This window comes from Nannobrachium achirus (assembly GCF_963921795.1).
Source record: "Nannobrachium achirus genome assembly, chromosome: 11".
Taxonomy (NCBI): domain Eukaryota; kingdom Metazoa; phylum Chordata; class Actinopteri; order Myctophiformes; family Myctophidae; genus Nannobrachium; species Nannobrachium achirus.
In genome coordinates, this window is record NC_137820.1 from 57,654,791 (window position 1) to 57,677,047 (window position 22,257).

The following is a 22,257-nucleotide window of genomic DNA, read 5'->3' on the forward strand; positions in this document are numbered from 1 at the left end:
TTTGAATCCGAGGCACCCCATAGCATATCGTCGTTGTCGGGTGGAAACCATGTATGTCCAAAACTGTTCGTTTTGTATTTATCATCTATAAAATGTACTAAACTAGTGATTATGTAGCGAGGAAAACGTTGAGATAATAGCCATTTTGGTTAGAACTGACTGAAAATAACTTTGTACTTCAAGTTTAAAATTATACTAAACCAGTAAGACTCCCTAATCGGGAGATAAGCGACCGTAGGTCTCGCTAGAAGAGGGCCATGTGAGAAATGAGGGGTGGGGTCTCCGCGTTGCCTTGGCGGACGAATAGGTACCGGCCCCGGCTCTCCCAGACGCTCCTAGGCCGAGTTAGGGCATTTTATGTGAGCTGCAGTGGAGGGGGTCCTCCACTGGGGGCGCCACCACTTTTGCATCCGTTCTGGAGTAGCAGGAGTGGGTGGTCCCCGGGAATTCCCCGTGAGCAGCCCCGTGGGGGTGGTCATTTGGTCATTTTTGCACATTTGGTATTTTTTTTACACCTGGGGGTCCCCCAGGGACCTGGGGGTCCCTGGAACTCCGGGGGTCCTTGGAGGTTGTAGTTTGACAGGTAAGGAGTGTGTGTGCAAAATCTGGCATGGATCGGGGCAACGGTTGCGGAGATATGAGCAGGGCAAAAGTGTGACGTCTGACGTGTGACGGACGGACTGACGCACGGACACCTGGTGGAGCTTTCTGTAGTAAGTGCGACCTACGGTCGCAATAATATTTTTTCAAGTGTCCAAATAAATTCCAAATATTATCAAATGATCTCACGGCACCCCTGGACTGCTGTCACGGCACCCCAGGGTGCCCCGTCACCCACTTTGAAAACCCCTGCTCTTGAAGATCCGTACTAATACCTCCACCTTGACACATAGCACCACTCAATGACCATACACCAAAACTTTTTTTTTTCTTTACTGATTTTATTGTTTTAGATTGATATTCATATGCATTTGTTATATTGTTGTTGATGTTCTGACATGTTATCTTGTTATTATAGTAATGTATTATCTGCTTATTGTAAGTCGCTTTGGATTAAAAGCGTCTGCTAAATGCCTAAACTGTAAACTGTAAACTGTAATACACACAAAGTGAAATGTAGGAGCGGTTTGCACAGCAAAAAAAAAAGAAAGAACCACTGCTCTGTAATGTTTGAATGTTTTTAGACTCACTCCACCAGCAGTGGGGTAGGGCTGCCGCGACAGGCCCTGGAGAGCCATTTTGTTCTGGAAGGCCGTGGCCGAGATGATCTGGGCTGACGACATGGTGGCCATACTCTGCATGGCCTTGTCCTTGGCTGCCTGGTCCTACGGGACACACAGAGACACAAGAGACCATTTACACATATAGGCATTCAGGTAACACATCACATGCATAGAAATATAGTCATATACTGTAGGTAAACCAAGAACCTACCATCGGTATAAACAATATAATATCAAAATGTATTGACTGGTTGAAGACAGGACAGTACAGTTCATTGGTACAAGGCCAAATAAAAGGATAAACACCACAAGACAGCCTTTGGACTTGTTTCAATTGGGGTCCCTTTTTACAACTCATACTCATACAACATTAAATGACAGAGAAATAAAAAAACACAGTACTATGCAGAAAATATCATCATAAGACAGTCGGAAAACAAAATAACAAATACATGGTATTTACACTAAATAATCTATGATATGTGACTGGGTACAATGCTTTGGGCCGCAAGGGGGGCATTGGTCATTTTTTGTATTTTTATTTTATTAAAGTACAGAATGTAAGCTTTCATGTGATGTATCATTCATTGAAATTGGAAAATATCTGAAGAATATGACCATCTGAAACTTGTTGAACCAGAAAACCCCAAGTAGAGAAAATCCCCTGCAAATATTCCAAAGTGTTTAACACCTCTGGGTTCCAGAAATGGGCAATGGGCGACAATGCGAGAGACAATAGGTACAGTACTTAATTCCACCCCTAATCAGTCACCTAATCTCTCCATTGAAGCTATACAAACTATAGGATGTCAGGTCAACAAATGAATCTAGCATCTGCCATGCTATCTAACTTACATTTTAGCCTTTGCATAAGACTGCAAGGTCGTCAAGTGCTACGGGGCCCGCGCTAAGTTTGAGTCTGTAGAGGTGAGTCTTCAGATCAGGGGTGTCGCACCAAAATTCTGGGTCCTGGGGACAAGGATTCACTGTGGGCCCCCCTGTGAATGTTCTTCATAGGGAAGGATTTTCAAGGCCCACACACCTTGGGCCCTGGTAACTCCCCACCCACGTAACGCCCCTGCTTCAGATCACAACAGAAGCTCAGGAGTGAGTCTGCAGTTCTAACTGCAATCGGGAAGTTTGTTCCACAGCATGGGAGCCAGAAGGGAAAAGAGGCTGGGACGTGTGGAGTGTTTTAGGGAAGGTCCTGCAGGCTTCCCTGTGTTAGGCTGATCTGAGTGAGCACGAGGGGTTGTAGGGTTGGATCTGGCTTTGAAGATATGGGGGTGCCATATCTTTGGTTGCTTTGTAGGCCATTGGCCAACAACAATGTTTTGTACTCTGTGCGGACAGAGAGCTAGTGTGAGAGGCAGAAGGGTGCACTCTCCTTGCTCGCTCGCCCCCCTGTTTAGTCTACATCAGTGCCCCGTTTTGCCGGTAACACGAGCAGCGAAGCCCTAAAATGGCAAAAGGGAAAGACCGAAGCGGGGTTTGCATCATGGTGTGTTTGTTTGTCGCTCCCCGGCTGGCAGAGAGTGCCAGGGCAGGAGGAGGGTGATACTGCAGTCAAGGGCCTTAGGGTCAGGACAGGAGTTAAGTTTATTGCCTTGGCAGAGGCCCGGGCGCCAGTGTTGACAACCAGCTTCTGTTAGAGGTCATAGTGGAAGGCAGGGCACGCAACGCAACGCATGGTCCCACCATGCTAATACGTTAGCATGTGGTCCCACACTAACCATGTCATTGCAGGCGGAATTCTTAACCATTTCAGAAAGTTCCAGAAGGTTGGTAATTATTTCCCAGAAAATTATCTATTGACAAGCTTGTGAGCAAGTGTCAGCTTGTAGATTAGCTGTTTTTTTAATAGCTTATAAGGCTAAGGACTAATGCTATGTGACGCAGACGCCAGGCGGGCGATGCTAATTTTAAAAAGTGAAATTTGCTTCGTAACGTGGAAGATGTTTTCTAAACAACAATGCCCTTCCCACCGTATAGGGTGACATGCACCTCTCATGTGCTCCCGTTGTCTTTTTGAAATCCACCTCTTCAGCACTTTCCAAATACCCCCACACCTCCCCTGGGGGGAGGGGGGGTACAAGCACTTGCTGCCCAGCCCTAATGTGGGCAAGGCCACACAGTGCATTCTTGTTCCCAGAACTGGCCAACACAAGGGCATAAGTGAAATATGGGGAGGTACATGTGCTACGGAGCTCAGTTACACCAAAGACATTTTTAAAAGGGCCTGTCAGAGAGACCAACCCTGTGACCGAGGCCGCGCTCGCTCGCTCTGCCAGCTGAGCCCTGCACGCGGGCCACTGGCCAAGGTGACGGAGAGTGTGTTTGTGTGTGTGCGTTTGTGCGTGCGTGTGTGTGTGGATGAGAAATGTAAACTGAGAAAGTGCTGAGGGGACGGGGATGAATGAGGATTCTCCTGCCATACCTACCTATATCTATACAGATGTGCTGTTTCAAGTCTTCTGGCTTTATATTGCTCTTTTCCTGAAAATGTCCTGCAAATGCATTTTTTCCACAGGTTTCTTTCCCTGTTTTGCCTTTCAAAACCTTATGGAGAATGGAACATATTTTTTGCAGAAACCCGCAAATGGCAAGAAACCACTCCATTCCCATTGAAAAGTAGAATCCACCTTCATATCGTCACTGTCGGGCAGAAACCTCGTATCTCCAAGTTTCAAATGTGTATGTTTTTTTTGCAAAGTAAAGCCCTGCTTCATCAGACAAGGCCATTGCACTAAAGTAGTGAAAACAGCAGATCTACAAGCACACAACGCCTCGCGGTGCGAGGCATTGTGTGCTTGTAGATCAGCTGTTCGTTTAGTTCATTTTTTCAATGATAAATACAAAACGAACGGTTTTGGACATACAAGGTTTTCACCCGAAACGACGATGTAGATTTAAACGTCAAAGTCAGAGAAGGTCATAAAAATTGCTAAAATACCTGATCTACAAGTTCAACGTTCTGCCAGTCCACTGGAAATCTACTGTCTTGCCAATGGCAGGACGTATGTGTGAAGTTTTGAAATCGCACATCTGTATCTACCTACCGCACGGAAAGAAAAAGGGAGAAAAAAACAAACAACAAACTTTTTTTATTGAGGTACTGTATTACCTAAATGAAATGCCTTGAAGGAACAATCCACAGATTAATTTGTTTCAGGGACAAATTGCGCTGCTGCTTCATATTGTCTGTGATCGTGCAACAGCAAGGCCTCGGGGATGTGCCGGCATTGCATTTCGGGGAAGGTTTCATTGAAAAGTGTCACGAGCAATGAGCCTTCCATTCAAAACTATAGCGTCCATTAAGGGAGTGCAATTAAGATAGCCGATGATGAGCTCTTTGTGGCGATGGAAGTTGAACGCATGGCTCTTTGACGAACACACGCACGTACGTGCACACGGACGCACGCACGCACACACACATGGAATCACCATCCTCTGCTATGATAAAACCACATCAAGGAGAGAGATGAAAGAATGTAATTTCTTCTCTGCTCAGCCTTGGTTTTTGTTTTAACCTCGTTCAGTCACCCCGGCATCCTCAAAACAGTTAAGATTTGTTCAAACAAAATTCAAACTATTTGAGTAAAAAGAAAGAGCATGGTGTTCAATACCAACTACATGTACAGGAATATTTACAGTAAAAAATTAAAAAGTGCAATAGTTGATGAATTGAATACATTTGTGTTATCCTAAAGGCTTAATATCTTACTGTACCACACATGATGTTTACATTTCTGACTAATAGGGTTGATACCTTATCCATCAATCAAAACATTAATAAAGTTTACAGCCTGCACAGTACACACACAAAATGCATTCTTAACGCACCACAATCACACTTTATTTGGAGCATGCATAGATAGGATTTACTATCCAAATATGATAGCTAATCAGGCAGAAATCTAAAAACACATTTAACTTTCAGTAAGTAGAAGGATAAAAAGATGAAGGTGACTCACATATCGTACCTTCAGCTTCACTTGAATTTCCCGGGCCTTCCGTCGTGCTAGGACCTGGATGTGACTGGACACCTGAAACACACACACACACACACACACACACACACACACACACACACACACACACACACACACACACACACACACACACACACACACACACACACACACACACACACACACACACACACACACACACACACACACACACACACACACACACACACACACACACACACACAGTTACTCACACTAAGACTAGACCACTGAAACATATACAGTTACACACATTCAAGGACCCCTATTTTGGTATACATTATAGACAAATTCAAAGAGCGCTGCACTGTTGCAGTGTTGTGGTGCCGCTTGACACCGTAAATACAGCTGCATGCTTTACAGAGTTTGTGCATTACATTCACCCATTCCCGCACACATTCATACACAGCTGGCGGAGGACACCATGCAAGGCACCAACCTGCTCACCGGGAGCAAGTAAGGGTTCAGAGTCTTGCACAAGGACACTTCGACACTAACTCTGGGGGAGCCCGGGAACGAACTGCGAACCCTTCGGTTCTAAGACGGCAACTCTACCCCTAAGCCACTGCCACTCCGCAACTCATCCACTGGCTTATACGGTTTCTGCAGGATGTTGCAGTAGCGTTTTAACTACAACTCCACGTCATGGTCTGACACCCGGCCGGTCCAGAATTTTAACCATGACATTTACAACATTGATGCTAACAGAGGATTCAATGGACCAATCCTTACATAAAATTACTTTTAAAATGAGGCTACCTCATGTGGCATATAGGCAAAATAATTCTTCCAAACGTTTCCAAAATATCTATTTGTTTTCGAGTGGTGCTATGGGGTTAACGTTCTCAGTCCTGGGGACTGATTTCAGTCTTGAGGGCTTCAGAATTGGCCAGACTAGCAACAGAATACAACAGAACTACAGAAGATACTTCAATAAAATGAAACATGGATTGGCACGCGCACATTTAGTGAAGGCAGTTCAGAACTCCAGGAAACACCCCAAATATTGGTGTGCACTGCGGATGCCGTGTTTCTAAAATCACATATTGGGACATAGTCTGAAAATAAATGTCAGTCTTGGGATTTATTTTTTGCTTTAACCACTGGGTGCTAACCGCTTCTACATTTGTCTGTTTGTATGTACGTACGTACGTACTTATGTCCCATACTTGGCCCCATCTGTGTTAAATGCTTACAGTGGTTTAAAGTGTGCTACTGTACAAAACGCTTCCTGAGGTGAAGGTGGCTGCATGGCTGCTGGTGGCGGCACCATGTCAATTTTCTTTAATGAATCAAATGGAATGTTGTTCAATCTGTATGGTAGAGTATGTTAATTTAGCATGAAAACCTGCAGATCATGTCCGTCCGTGCGTCACGCCTCATGTCACGCCCCATTTATGGCCAAGACTTGTGTGACTCTATATGCAGGGCTGCCAAGTCTCACGCTTTGAGCATGAGAGTCACGCAATTTAACCTCTTCACACGCCACACTTGCTATTTCTCACGCATATTTTCCCCTCTCCTATGAAATTTCAATAACGTCTTGTTATTTGAGGCTTGCCGTATTTCGATTCAGGAACAGAGTAAGCCCACCTGTTCTAGACCTGATTGACTGAAAATCTAACCAACCCAAGGAAATCTACTATGTGACGCGTCATATATGGAGATCCCTGATGTCATCAATATTAAGCCCATATCCTGGAATTCCCATACGGTATATGGACATATTGTACCAGTCTCATGATAACCAGTGTGGTTGTCGCGACGCAAGTCACACTTGCAAATGAATTCCGTCCTTGTCCCTTTTATGCCCATATATGGAGATCCCTGATGTCATCAATATTAAGCCCATATCTGGGAATGCCCATATATGGACATATCGTGTCAGTCACTGTTGTTTCAGCGGACGTCTTACTGCTACTGGTACAACTTATGCAACTGGGGTGGTTGTATTTTGTTTGCTTATATTGAGACATTTCTAGGTCTAGGTGACACATGACCTTTGACACGATCCCGTCTCTGGTTTGACACGAATTTTGACCATGAAGGTCAAGATTCTCCTCATCTCCTGAGCAAGCATGCAGGCCGGCTCTATTAGCTCAATGGTAAAAATATGTCAGCACCTGAGCAGGAGAACCCGGGCTCAAATCCGAGGGGTAGAAGAGGAAAGTTACATAGTGCGGCTTTAACTATAATAACCCTGCCTGACACCCCCCCCCCCACACACACACACACACACACAAACACACACTCACATTCCCAGTCTAGCCCTATATCCCAGCCAGGGGGGACCCTCTCTTTCTCCCCTCATCTCTCAGTGGCCATACCTCAACCCGACCGTATCGGGTCCCCACAGCGGGGATAAGGTTCCAAATCCCAGGCTCACGCCTCCCCCCTCGCCCGCCCCGCCCCAGCCCCGCTCTCTCTCTCTCTCTCTCTCCCATCCGGATCACCCCTCATCCCTGGCGTCTCTTCGTTTCTAACAAGCCCACCGGACCCCGGCCCGGCCCGTCCGGCTCCCTCCGTGAGGGGAGGTGGTGAACAAACAACACCGACATACGATCTTATAGCATCTGTGCATCGGGCCCCGCTCCTAAATCAGTTCTAGGCCCCTTTAGGCGTCCAAACGGGCACATTGCAACCACAGTAGCGTGTGACAGTGTGTGTGTGTGTGTGTGTATGAGAGAGGAGGGGGGAAAAGATTTCCTACTGTCTGTCATCATGCCCTCTCTCTCACCGACTTTTTTCCAGGTGTTGATAGACAACAATGTGACTGGTTGAAGACAGCTCGGACACGTGACGTTTTTTTTTGCGGCGGAGAGGTGGTCTCCGTCTCCAGAGTTTCTCCGGAGCACTGCTAGCGTCCCAACTCTGGGCATGTTTCTCGACAGAGGAATATTCACCAAATATAGCCGATCTATAAGCGCTCAATACGACGCACCTGAATATTTAACCGATCTGTTAACCCATTTAGACCTAGAATTAGAAGGATTCAAAAGACACTTATAGAATCGGGTCAAAATTCTAATGTTCACGACTTTTCAAAAATAGCAGATCTACGAGCTCGCAGCTGTGAGCTTGTATATCTGCTATTTTTCAATAGTTAAAGCATAAAATAATGATACACAAAATGTGTACCCGTTCTAAATGGGTTAAGCCTCGATCAGAGTCGGGGCTATCCACCGCGGTGTAGTGCGGTGTAGTCTTTTTGAGTCATAAAACTACAACGTTAACGCTCAAAAAGACTACACCGCACTACACTGGACCCGACTCTGATCGAGGCTTTACAGTATGTGCCCAACAGGGCCTAGTCTCGCGAGCGAGACCACTGTCTCCCATCATTTTCAAATGCTTCCGTCATATAGTCTGGACTGGAGCAACGGAAGCTCTGAGAAAGATTGAGCGATAAAGCAGGATCCTCCCGTGGAATAGTTTGTCTGGCAACGTGAGACTAAACATGACCCGAAGTTCAGCTGACCAGGGTGTATTAGTCATTCCTCGTACCCAGGGGTGTCGCACCAAATTCTGGGCCCTGGGTACAAGGATTCACTGTAGGCCCCCCCATGAATGTTTTCATAGGGGGGTTCCCTTGTGGTTTAACTATTGAAAAATAGCAGATCTACAAGTGCCTGCTATTTTTGAAAATTCTTGAAAATGTATGTGCAAATCTTTGAATATGTATTATTTTAAGCGAACATTTGTAACTCAAATTTTGCTTCTGGGGGTTCCCTGGAACTAAATATTTTGAGATGGGGGTCTGTAGCCAAATACATAACATTTTGGGGGTCCTTCACATGAAAAGGTTTAAGAGCTTTAAGAGTTATGGCTCCGTGACTGCTGTATTAGCACGAGCGAGCCGAGCACACAGTGCCACAGGAATTGTGTGCTGCACACATCATCAGAGAGTGTGCATGACGCATGGCGTAGGCTATATCAGCAATATGACCGACCCGAATCAAAGCCCGAATTTAAATTGGTTGTATGCTCCATGCAGTTTGTATTCCTGTTGGACAGCTATGTAAAGCAAGCACTTTGAGAGTCCTCTCTGTGAGAAGTGCTAGAGTACATAATACAATGTATTAATTTACTCACAGCAATAATCCAAAACTATCATTGATAAGAGTCTCACCTGCTTTCTCGTTCGTGTCTTCCCGGTGCGGAGCTTGATGTACCGTGCTATCAGTTCATTCCGTCCTGTGAAGATGAGAAAGGAAGAAGATAGATTGATATTCACGTCATGTACTGGACTGTACGTACGCGCTTCCCACTGTCATGTGGGAAAGCCATGGTGAGGTAAAGCGGTGCAACGCACATCCAAACATTTCAACTGGTGCTCGAACAAAATAATATAACTGTAAAAGAAGGAGAAGGTCCGCAAGAAGGAGAAGGTCCGCACACCGTCTTGATGCTCCCAAAATTGATTGAATACCAGAGCGTCAAACAACACCACTCTGGTATTAAATACATTTTTGGAGCAACGGTTTTCAGATTCAGAGATCCACGGCCAAATATATATATAAAAAAAATTAAACACAAGCTCACAGCGTGTCAAAGCATTGTTTTGCATGCATCCACGTATAAACCAGGCATTAGCCTATGATGTCATCACGGCCCGCCAAAGTTGATTGACTAAAATCAACTGTGAATTTAGTTGACAAAAAAAAAGCCAAGTAATATAACTATCACCTGGCTCTATGAGGCTGGCTATCGGAATTCAAAATGTACTAAGTATTGCCATCGAAATGCACTTAAAGTACAACAAAGGTAAAAGTACTCATTATGCAGAGTAGAATGTGAATTTTACAAGTTTCAAAATGTATAAAAATCCTTTTAAAATAGCAGATCTACAAGCTCACAATGCGCTGTGATGTGACGCAGTGTGAGGTCGGCTTATGGCCGAAATGTAGGGCTGAAGTGGTTAATGTATGTTTAGTAATTTAGTAATACAAATTTTAATCTACAAAGTAAATAGCTACTAACAAAGTTTTCAAATAATTGTAGTGGAGTAAAAAGTATATTTCCAATCCTCAGAGATGTAGTGGACTAGAAGTAAAAATGATATTGAAAAATACCTCAGAATTATACAAAAGTACAGTACTTGAGTAAATGTACTTTACAGTGCTGCAGTAAAGAACGTGGCAGACATGCACGTGAGTCAGTGCACACTTCACATTTTTACATGAGCACTTAATGCCCACTGTCCAGTGCTGTAGCAGTACTGGCAAAGCACAGTCACATTGTGATGTGTGTCTGGTCACTTAGCGTGGGTTGAAATATTTCGAAAATACAATGCGTTGTGAGCTTGTAGATCAGCATTTTTTATTATTTTTTTGTGGTGAAAGTATAAAATAAGGCTTATATCGATATTGTGACGGTCCCCTCACTATGAGGACTGTAGGTTATGTATGTTAGGATAGGTTGCACTCGTTGGTTATGATTTGTCTATTTGCTTTGTGGTAATTTCTGTTCTCCTGTTTTCTAAAGGACTGGGGAGCAGAGACTGATTGATTGGCCATCAGGCAGATTGGCGTGCACCTGGGCCCGGTGCACACCCTATAAAAGCCTGCCTCCCCAGTCCTCTTCCAGTTCTGCTCCACTCACTGCTTGTCTGTTCTCCTCTCCCCCTGTTCCTTTTGCACTCTTTTCAACACTTTGGCTAACACATAAGACACTGCACGACTCATGCATCCATACAGCATTCCACTACTGACTTGACTGATTACACATCTCATCTCTTTAGGTTTGGTTCAATTATTTGATTTAAGTCTTTAATAAATATTATTTAAACTTTGTTTGTCTGCGTCTCCCCCTTTTTGTTGTGGTCTCTGGCACCCCTAGGCCAAGATCATAACAAGTCGGGGCTCGTCTCGTGCTAAACTTTGATTTTGATATGCAGTAAGTTTGGTGAATCAAGTGATTTGCCCTTTTGCATTTGTTTGTTAGTGCTGCGCCGCAATGTGTAGTCAATTGGCCAATTTGGGGCGTCGGTTAATTGCTCGTTGGTCTGTAGTTTGGTGAATTGGAGTGAGGTCGTTTGGGAATCATGCCTGGGGATTCCCTTGTTCTGTTTGATCAACGGTCCGGTGAGTACAGAAAGCGCTGCTACAGTATGCTTTTTGGTCTGGACTTTTAAGTGGGAGATGCAGTTAACATTTTGGGTTAACTTTAATGAGTTGTTGGTTAAAGTTTGATAAAGTATTTGCTTAAGTTATAGTATTTGGTTAAGTTGGTATAGTGGGGAGGATTTTTTCCTGGTTTTCGGCTGTTAAGTTAAAGGGTTCCTGGCTGGTTTTGTATTCAAAGTTTGGTTTGCCAGCTGGGGGACTGTTAAATTTCACATTAGCCAGGATGGTTACTCTAGAGGAGTTCATAGACTCTTTCTCAGAGGAGCTGATAGGTAGTATAGGTAATTTTTGTTAAATAGGTTTGCTTGGTATTTTTGTCAGTCGGCATTGTTTTTATTGTTAAATACATTTTTGCCCATTTTCTGTATTATGGTTCTGCTCTGTGTCAATATTGGCTAGTCACGTCAGTCGATGGTAACAAAAAGGACTTGGCGTTCTTGCTAAGTAATGCAAGTGGCTAAACAGTACTCCGGTCAATGTTAAGACTGAGGGTGTTCCTAAATGAATACATCTCCAACAGGTGGCAGGAAAAACTGAGTTGATTTGGTCGGTGGTTTGTAGCATGATGGTTACACAAAGCAGGGTCAGACAGAGGTTGGTTCCTCAGACGGTTGGTTCCTCAGACGGTTGGTTCCTCCAGACGGATGCGGTCCACCAGACGGTGCGACCCTCCAGACGGTGCGACCCTCCAGACGGTGCGGTCCACCAGACGGGTGGTCCACCAGACGAGTGGTCCACCAGATGAGTGGTCCACCAGACTGAAGCTGGGAGGGGTTATGGGTGGCCGTAGTTCTGGCCCGTCTCAGAGAGGCGGCGCTGAGGCGCATCGGTTGCAGGCTCGGTGCACTTCCCCCCAGCAGGCCCTGCTAAAATGGCTGCACAGAGACTCATACAAACCCTGTACCAGGACACCATATTGATGCCACCATTCAACACCATTCACCGTTCAAACAAGGTGAGATGAAGTCTTATTTTAACGCAAGTATGCGTATGGCTATTATAGAGATGGCCAAAGAAGAATTGTGGAGCGTGCTTGTGTAGAGTAAGTTAAGTGTACCAGCTTATGTATTGGCCAGAGCATGAATTGCGGGTTGTTAAAGTTACTGTTTCGGGCAGAAAATGTGATTTGGTGCCAGCAGCGTTTTTGCTGAAAAGATTAGGTTGGCTGACAAAAGTGCTCACCAAAATATGTAGTCGGGGAGCAAACAGTGTTTTTTTTCCCAAGAAGTGGGATTGATATGGTTAAAATATGGGGGTTTAATCATATGGAAATTGCAAGATGTAACTCAACTGGTGGGTGACATGGGTGCGTTTGTTTTAATGTACAGTAAAACAACGTGGCATAGTTCTTCTTTTTTGCCATGAGAGAACATGTTTTGTGCACGGCTGAAAATGGCTGCCCATAGGGTTAAGCTATGATAATTGGTCAGCTGTTTTGGGTGAAAGGCGGGTCCGTATGTGAGTACGATAAGTCCTGTTGGTGTTGGTGTAATTGGATATATAGTTTACATCACTGCTGATCCTATAGTGTGTAGTCCTGTAAATGGTTGCATGACCTGGGTTGCTTCTGTACCTAAGATGTCTCCTGTTTTCTTTTTCTCCATTGTAGGCCAAGCTGTTTTTGGTCTCTTAAATTGCTCCTGCATGCGAGGTTGCTGAGATTGTGGGCAGGATGGTGTGGTGAGGTGGAGTTAAGGTTAAAGTAGAGATTGGGTGGTATTTTGGTATACAGGTGCGATTTGTTAGTATGCTATTTGCTAATAATTTGACCATTCCCGACGTTCGAGAGGGCGTTGTTTTTCTAAAAACTATTCTGGAGGATTTCTCATTCCCCTCCTGTGTTAGGTGCTGCATGGGTGCCTCCTGCACCTAGGGTGTTGGCCCCTGCAGGGTTAACATTGAGGAAAAAATAAGTTATGTTGCAAGCTAAGTTACAAGCTGATCAGGAAAAAGTGAGGCTAGATACTCAATAGGCAATTGAAAAACTGACACTTAAAAACTGAAGTGGACACTGAAACTAAATTGCAGGTACAGCAGCACAGATTGGGTGTTATACCGATCTTTGTGTGTTAAGGCATTAATTTGTGAAATGGGTATACAGCCCATCCACCGGGCTGAACGGCTGGGAGGTGGGGACAGAGGTATCCAGAGTTCTCCACCAGGCACGTCAGTTTTCGAGGTGGGGAAATGCTTTGACATGTTCGGGGTGGGCTTCGTTATACTTACTTATAACCCCACTTTGATGTATGGATTTCGGGTGGGCTTAACCCTACTTTGATTTCTGAATTTCTACAGGGACCAAGCCAGACGTGGTTGGACTTGGTACTCTTTGTTGGGCATGATGCGATGCCTGAATTTCTACAGGGTCCATGCCAGACGTGGTTGGTACTCTTTGTTGGGCATGATGCGATGCCTTAATTTCTTTGTTGGGCATGATGCGATGCCTTAATTTCTTTGTTGGGCATGATGCGATGCCTTAATTTCTTTGTTGGGCATGATGCGATGCCTTATTTTCTTTGTTGGGCATGATGCGATGCCTGAATTTCTACAGGGGCCAGGCCAGATTTGGGTGGTACTCTTTAAAATAAATAATGTAAAGTAATGGAGATAGGCTCCAGTGGCCCTCTTGGCCAGTCATGCAGCCCTTAGATGCATCAGTTGCTGGGGTGGTGGCTGGTGATAGGGGGGTTAGACATTGGAGGGACAGTTTTTGTGGCCTGTTATCTGTTGTTTCTACTGATCAGTGACCTGTTTTGTGTTCTCCCTATACAGTGCTCAAACATGAGGTTCGTGGCCTTGTGCAGTGGACGTTCTCTCTGGGGTCCTGCTGTGGTCTTTAAGCTCTTAAATGCTTCTTGCTTTTGTATCCAGTTGCTGGGATGAAGGCCTATGACAGGGCGGGAGGTTGGCCATTGGTAGAGTGGGTATAGGTAGTATACGGTAGGTTGTAAATTTAGTATTCATATTTAGTATTTAATATTTAAAGCTTGTTCCGGTGATCCCTTTGGGACCCCGTCTTTATGGGGGGGGGTGTGACGGTCCCCTCACTATGAGGACTGTAGGTTATGTATGTTAGGATAGGTTGCACTCGTTGGTTATGATTTGTCTATTTGCTTTGTGGTAATTTCTGTTCTCCTGTTTTCTAAAGGACTGGGGAGCAGAGACTGATTGATTGGCCATCAGGCAGATTGGCGTGCACCTGGGCCCGGTGCACACCCTATAAAAGCCTGCCTCCCCAGTCCTCTTCCAGTTCTGCTCCACTCACTGCTTGTCTGTTCTCCTCTCCCCCTGTTCCTTTTGCACTCTTTTCAACACTTTGGCTAACACATAAGACACTGCACGACTCATGCATCCATACAGCATTCCACTACTGACTTGACTGATTACACATCTCATCTCTTTAGGTTTGGTTCAATTATTTGATTTAAGTCTTTAATAAATATTATTTAAACTTTGTTTGTCTGCGTCTCCCCCTTTTTGTTGTGGTCTCTGGCACCCCTAGGCCAAGATCATAACAATATCAAGTGTCATATCACAGTATCGATATAATATTGATATATTGCCTATAACAACATCGAATCGATTGGCCAGCAATGCTATAGAGTCTCAATTCAAGTGTGTGTGTGTGGGGGTGTCAGTGCACACATTTTCACCGTATGTGCAAAAATACACACGTGCATGCGAGTCCGTCTGTCCACTTTGCCGTTATGCACACATGTGATATCATTAGGCGTCAAGTGGTTCAGTGGTCAGACAGCCAGTGGAAGTATCTCTACACCAGTGGGCCGCATACGTCCCTGCACGTCTTAAGTGCTCATATCATTCTCCCGTGGAGCGCACGGTCCAGCCACGGTCCTGTGGCCGTGTGAATATCTGGGTGCCATCGCTGTTGACAAGTGGTTTAAAGTAACTAACTGCACGCAGTACATTTTCCTCAAGTACTGCACTTACAGTAAGTAAAACATTTGAGGCACGTTTACTTCACTTAAGTATGTCGATGACAATTTGTCAATACTTTACACTTCTGCTCCACTACAAATATTTAATATTTTTCTCCACTACAAATAACCTTTTTAAAAGTTTGTTTAGACATATTTTATATACAGTAACTAGTCTATTCAACAATTGCCAATCGGCTAATAGCCAATCGACGAGCTGATCTACAAGTGAGCTTGAACAGTAGATTGGCTAATAGTGATCTACAGGTTCACAACACATTGCAATGCATGCAACACGTTGTGATTTTGTAGAATGAAAAAAAAAAAAGGTTTTCACGAATTCTGAATTTTTTGAATTTCCCAAACTGTTACTTTTAGGGATTCAAATTCAAAAGTAACAAAGTAGCAGATCTACAAGCTTTCGTGCATGCGGATCTGCTACTTTTGATGCTTTTGTGCGACGCTGTATGATGAAGTAAGGCGTTAATTTACGAGAAAAGAAACGCAACATGTTTGATTATGGGGATAAGAGGTTTCTGCCCGACAGCAACAGCATACTTTCACATTGGTACGGTAAAGGATATTTTGATTATTGACATTTCACACCAGTAAAATTGAACACAGGCCTTTTTGCTTGTACTTCTACACTGTGGTATTTATTACATTTTACTTGAGTAAAACCACACCGCTGCCCGTTGACAGACAGGTGACGTTAGCAGAGCAGGTGGTGGTGGTGGGGTGAGGCCACCATGCCACCCCCGGGCCGGGCCGGGGTGCCCTGGAGTGGACAGAGTGACACGCCACTGGCCTTAGTGACCATGGCTGTGTGTGTGTGTGTGTGTGTGTGTGTGTGTGTGTGTGTGTGTGTGTGTGTGTGTGTGTGTGTGTGTGTGTGTGTGTGTGGATTATTATACTTGTGAGGACCAACATGGGGGCATGGACTCACCACCGGCTTCGAATGTTATCATCCGATAGTATCAGAGATTATCACTTCTTATCAGCCGATTGTATGGAGCTAGTAGGGCCATGCTCTGCAGACTGAAGCGCTTATCAGCCGATTGTATGGCATGCTCTGCAGACTGAAGCGCTGCGCTTCATAAGTAATGCAATTGCACTTTCTAGTGGTCAAAGAAACAAAATGAAAAAAGGGAATCCCTGCCACCTGATGCTACCGCTCACGCCACAGGAACTGCGACGGAGGTGCGCCGTCTCAGGCAACCTTGAGCCCCGCGAGACACCGCAGAGCGAGCGGTAGCGTGCGAGTCACCATGTTGAGCGGTGCGAAGGTTGCATGAGCCGACTCAGCGTCGTTACCGAGTTATGTGCCGTTATGGACAGAATAGTAAATATTAGTCCCCCAGTATCCACGTTGTCAAAAATAAAAACAAAAAAGCTCAGTAAGTAGAGCAAGGTGGCCACTATCACCATGGTCTGGGTTCGCCTCCCTCTCGGGGGACTATTCGAGTCAACACTCTGACCGACTCAGTCTGCAGAGCATGGCCATATATTGGAATGCCCATATATGGACATACTGTGCCAGTCCCATGTGGTCTATGATGTCAGTCATCTCCATATTTGGGAAAAGTTTATTTTTTAATTAAAAGTAAATTTTTGGGTTAAAGTCAATGTCCTAATGTGCTAAAACACTGATGTCCTCACAAGTATAGTAAGAGGGCTGCGTGTGTGTGCGTGTGCGTGTGTGTGTGTGTGTGTGTGTGCGTGCGTGCGTGCGTGTGTGCGTGCGTGCGTGCGTGTGTGTGTGGAGAGGGGTTGTGGTGAGGGCTGCCAGGCAGCTGGTGTGTGTGTCAATGTTTATAGAATATGCCTTTACGCCCGCAGTAAATCTTAGGCTCGTTCCAACCCGCCCCCCGCCCCCCATCCAGTCTCCCCGTCCCCACATCTAGGGGGGGGGTTCCGGTTACAGGGCCATGACACCGGTGGGGCAACGGTCATGTGACCTTTCACCCCCCCACACGGCAATGGGAAAGATGAACACACACAGAGTACTGTACTTGTACTGTAAATGTTATCTGTACTTTTTTTTTTTACTTTCACTCCTCTGCATGTCAAAGACAGATATTATACTTTTGATTCCACTACATTTCTAGGAAGGGATAAGAAGGAAAAAACATCATAAAGTATAAGCCCTATTTAAAAAAAAATGAAAATAGCAGCTCTACGAACTCACAACATATCGCGAAACGTGATGTCTTGTATAGGTCGACTATTTTAGTCGACCTATACGCACGCACAAACGCACGTGCGCACGCACACACACACACGCACACAAACTACAGATGTGTACATGCTTAACTGTACACACATAGCCTACCGTATACACCACCTATTAACACAAGGGAGGAAGACGCATTAACACACATTAATGCACACATGAAACACACACCGATATACTAAGTGAATCACCCAACACTCACACGACAGAAGAGCTTTCTCACCCCCACACACACACACACACACACACACACGCGCGCATGGGGGGGAGCCACGCAAGGGTCAACCTTGCACCACCTCTTAAACACGGTCATTTTTCCCTCGACACCACATCTCTGTGTGAGTTAACACGCATCTCCGACACACCAGCCGAGCGTGGAACAAACCCCGTCACATTTTCCCCTTCGTCCGTCCGTCCATCGCATAGTGATGCATGAGTCAGAACCCCGCAGCCATCCCAAAAAACGGCCAATCGAAAGGCCTCGATTGGGGTGGGGCGGGGTGGGGCGGGTTCACTGGGTGGGCGAGAAGCAACTGGAAGCCCCTTCTCAACCCCATAAAAGTGATCAGATTCTGGTCAGGAATGCTAAACTTTGTGTCAGCTGCCCTGCTCATGGACCACGAGTAGTGGTCTCAGCTCAGGCAAGAGTTTCCGTTTATCGAGCTCTTCTCATGTGGGGCTTTTATGACCCGACTGGCACTTGAAACCCGGTTCTCTTCTTCCCCCTGCCGCTTGTCCAAGGCAGTGTTGATTTTGACAGCAACATTTGATTTAGTTTTAGTCTTAAGGGGAACACACAGCGGACGTGGGCGGCTGCGCAGCGTGAAGTACGTGCGTGAAGTGCCGCGAAAACGCTGGAAAAATAGAACAGCGACGTACTGGTGCGGCAGGCGAGGCGGCAGACCTGCGCCTGCGCGCGTCTGACGCCGGCAGTGTGGCTTAGTTCACTGAAAATAATGGGGCTGTATGTTTTGACGCGCTGCCTCCGCGCCGCCTCCGCAGCCGGTGTGTGTTCCCCTTTAGTCTTTTTGAATAAAATTCGGATTAGTTTTAGTCATATTTTAATCACCTGAAATGTTTTACTTTTAGTTTTAGTCGACTAAATATCCTATCCTCTACAGATGATTTTGATGGCGTCGTACTAGTGCAGTCGGGTTCAGGCACCCTCAGAGGGGGTTCCAAATGGAACCTTAAAAGGTCTGTAACTCTGAGAGTGTAGGGTACATTTGGTTCCATTTACACTCATGTACAGTTGGTCTTTGAAAATAAAAACTTTAACAACCAACTGACATTGAATGACCCAGATTTTCCCGTTCGTCTGGACACACATTTGTGACATTTCAAAGTGTCAACGTTGCATGTGACAAGCCCCAGCAGTACTGTACTACTGCTTAACCTGTCCACACTGCCACTGCTCCCCCAATGTGTTCAGCCTGTTAGAGACGGCTCATTATGTGGGGAACGGTGACTGAGGAAGACAAGCTCAACAGCTGGAAACGAAGGAGATTTGAGGGCAATTTAATGCCATTCATGTTTCTGTGATTCAGCGAGGGGGGAAAATTAAGTGGTCCACGTGAGGCTTGGCTGTGCACGCACACACACACACACCCGGCGCACACACACACACACACATACCCAGCGCGCGCACATAAACACACTCACACGCGTGCACGCACAGCACACAGGTACAACAGCAGCCAGCTGCAGACCGTTCCTTTGTGTCCAGCTTTTGTCGACTTAAACCCGTCTCTCCGCTGCCATCTAACTCTTGTATACACATGCTGTCAGACACACATCCTTATGTGTGTGACACACACGCACACGCACACGCACACGCACACGCACACACACACACACACACACACACACACGCGCACGCACGCACACACGCAGCGCAGCGCAGGCCCCAGGAACAGCATTTATTCAGTCTTTATCTTATTTTCCTTTCAGGGCCTGAAACTCCTCAAGCGTTCAGTGTTTATCAGGCGGTGCAGTCGCCCGCCGATTGTTTGAGTCCCTAAATGCATATTTCTTTAATCCCCTGAGGATTAAAAAAAAAGTGTTACACATTTCCGTGGCAGTTGCAATGTTGAAAAGAAAAGAACAAGAGCTTTGTCCAAGTCCTGGAAGTACTTGACCTCGAATGAATATTAAGTTGCCTGTATCAGGTTGTTCAGGTATAGCAAGTTCTTCCTGTTACGAGTGTTTCATGCTTTGCCAAACTTTGCCAACTATAACGTAGGTTCTGAATATATAAGCACAAGCATAATGGTAAACAGACTAAATTTATAGTGCTTTTCTCCACAGCACTTTACACTACAGTGTGCATTACAATGCATTCACCCATTCTCACACCGATGGTGGAGGAACCGTGCCAAGGCATTCAACCAACAGTTCAGTGTCTTGCTCAAGGACACTTCGACACATACTGTAGCCAGGGGCAGGGCTGTCGCACCAAATTCTGGACCCTGGGTACTTTAACTATTGAAAAATAGCAGATATACAATGTAGATCTGTTATTTGAATATTTCAATTTTCAAAGTTTTTTTTTTAAACCTATGTTTCTATGTCACTGGTGCTCAAACCTTTTCATGTGAAGGACCCCCAAAATGATATGTATTTGGCAACGGTCCCCCATCTCAAAATATTTTAGTTCCAGGGACCCCCCAGAGGCAAAAATGTAGTTACAAATGTTCGGTGCCGCGCTGTGAGTTTGTATATCTGCTATTTTTCAATAGCTAAAGTATAAAATAATTAAGGCCCTTCCACCTTGGGCCCTGGTAACTCAGTCCCACTTTTCCCCCCACCTTGTGACGCCCCTGGCCAGGGGGAACCTGGAACCTTTGGATTCCAAGACGGACAATCTACCTCCTCAGCCACTGCCCCACTTGTAGCATATTATTGTCTCTGTTGGGTGGAAACTGTTAGAAAACTGTTTACTTTTAAGGATTCAAATTCTAGACCAACGCAATTCAATATGAGATTTGAGGCTCACGCCACAAAGGGACTCTAGATGAAATGTTGCGCTTATAAGGAGCTTAGTCTGGTAACATCAGTGGCATCTGCAATGTCACAAAATATAAACTGGATACCGACTGATTTCTGTTTTCTTTTGTTTCGTTTTCATGCCTTGTCTAAAGGTAGCTTTTAACCGCACAGATTTTCCTGACGATTTGCCGGCGAAAAGCGTTGCTGCCGATAGGAAGCCATCGGGAGCTTGTCAGCAAGAGGCGCTTGAGGGCTGGCGGAACCTCACGATGGAAAACTGAGCCTGTTCAAGCTTTAATTTTTCAAACAGCTGTGTCCCATATGATGATGATACGCGTTCATAACTTCAACAGATTGGACAAGCATCAAGCAATCACGACCATCTCCTCATTCTAAATTATCCCCACATCTTTGCTAACAGTCAACAGCTTCATTAATGAGCTGTCAAGAGACGACACTTCATGCACATGTATCAGATGACCTGATACATGTCGTCTGCGTGCGCGTGTGTGTGTGTGTGTGTGTGTGTGTGTGTGTGTGTGTGTGTGTGTGTGTGTGTGTTTATGTTACTATACTGTGTGTGTTTATGCTGCTTTAATATACAGTTGATATATATTTCAATCTTTATTTCAGACCCAGGGAGATCCATATCAGTTACAATACACACTATCAATAGATAGATACGGTATAAATATAAGATGATTTTCCTGAGAAATTGTTACGAAATGTGTAGAGTTAATGTCTCAGTTTGCACACTGGGAGTGTGATGATGAATGAATTATGGTGTGAATATTTTGAAACTATTCATAACTGATTCATTACTGCTTCATTTAAACATTTACATTATTGTCAATACTTTTACTTTTACTCCATTACATGCACATAGGCACATATTGCACTTTTACTCTGCTAACCTTATTTACTAGTTACTTTGTAGATTTTGATTAATTTTACAAAACATATATCAACTATTCAACCCTATATATTTCGGCCGATGTACTGTGCAAGCTCACAATGTGTCGCATTGTGAGCTTGTAGATCTACTATTTTCAAATGGTTTTTTTTATACATTTTGAACTTGTGATATGAGACAATCTGAATATGATGTACTTTCTACTTTTGGTACTTTAGGTACATTTTGTTACCAATACGTTTGTACTTTTAAATGTCAATTAATGTCTCAATTAAATGTTGAATTCCGAACTTTTACTTTTACTTTTCTGTACATTGCAGTATTGATACTGTTACTAAAGTAAAACATGTGAGTACTTTTCCCACCAATGTCCAAATTGTTAGTGTGTGTGGTGGGAGCAGTACCGGGTCCCTCAACACACACACACCCCCCACCCCCCCTCCCCAGCTAGTGAGATCAGCATCAGGGATTAGGTCATGATGTCTGCTATGAGAGGTGACAGACAGACAGACAGAGAGACAGCAGTCACAGCAGTAAGCAAAGTCACCAGGGAGGAACTTTATGCCCGTCACCCTTCCCCACCGGTCGGTGGCTTCCACAGTTTGTTCTTGTTTATCACCAGGTGCGTCACAAGGGGGGGAAAAGTGGGACTGATTTACTAGGCCCGAAGTTGGAGCGGCCATAATTATTTTATACTTTGGCTATTGATAAATAGCAGGTATACAAGCTCACAGCACCACACTCCGAGCTTGTAGATCTGCTAATATGTATTTTTTAAGCGAACATTTGTAGTTCCAGGGCCACTGGAACTAAATATTTTGAGATGG

The 22,257-nt window shown here is 44.9% G+C and overlaps 1 protein-coding gene across 1 annotated transcript in view; it reads right to left on the minus strand.

Annotated features, from left to right (window-relative positions):
• tead4 (TEA domain transcription factor 4) overlaps window positions 1-22,257 on the minus strand; it is a gene marked incomplete at both ends in the record, with an annotated part of 72,515 nt that overhangs the window by 24,090 nt on the left and 26,168 nt on the right. The window contains 3 exon segments of the mRNA XM_080737218.1: window positions 1,191-1,325; window positions 5,207-5,269; window positions 9,363-9,427. Of these exon segments, the coding sequence (XP_080593344.1) occupies window positions 1,191-1,325; window positions 5,207-5,269; window positions 9,363-9,427 (263 nt within the window).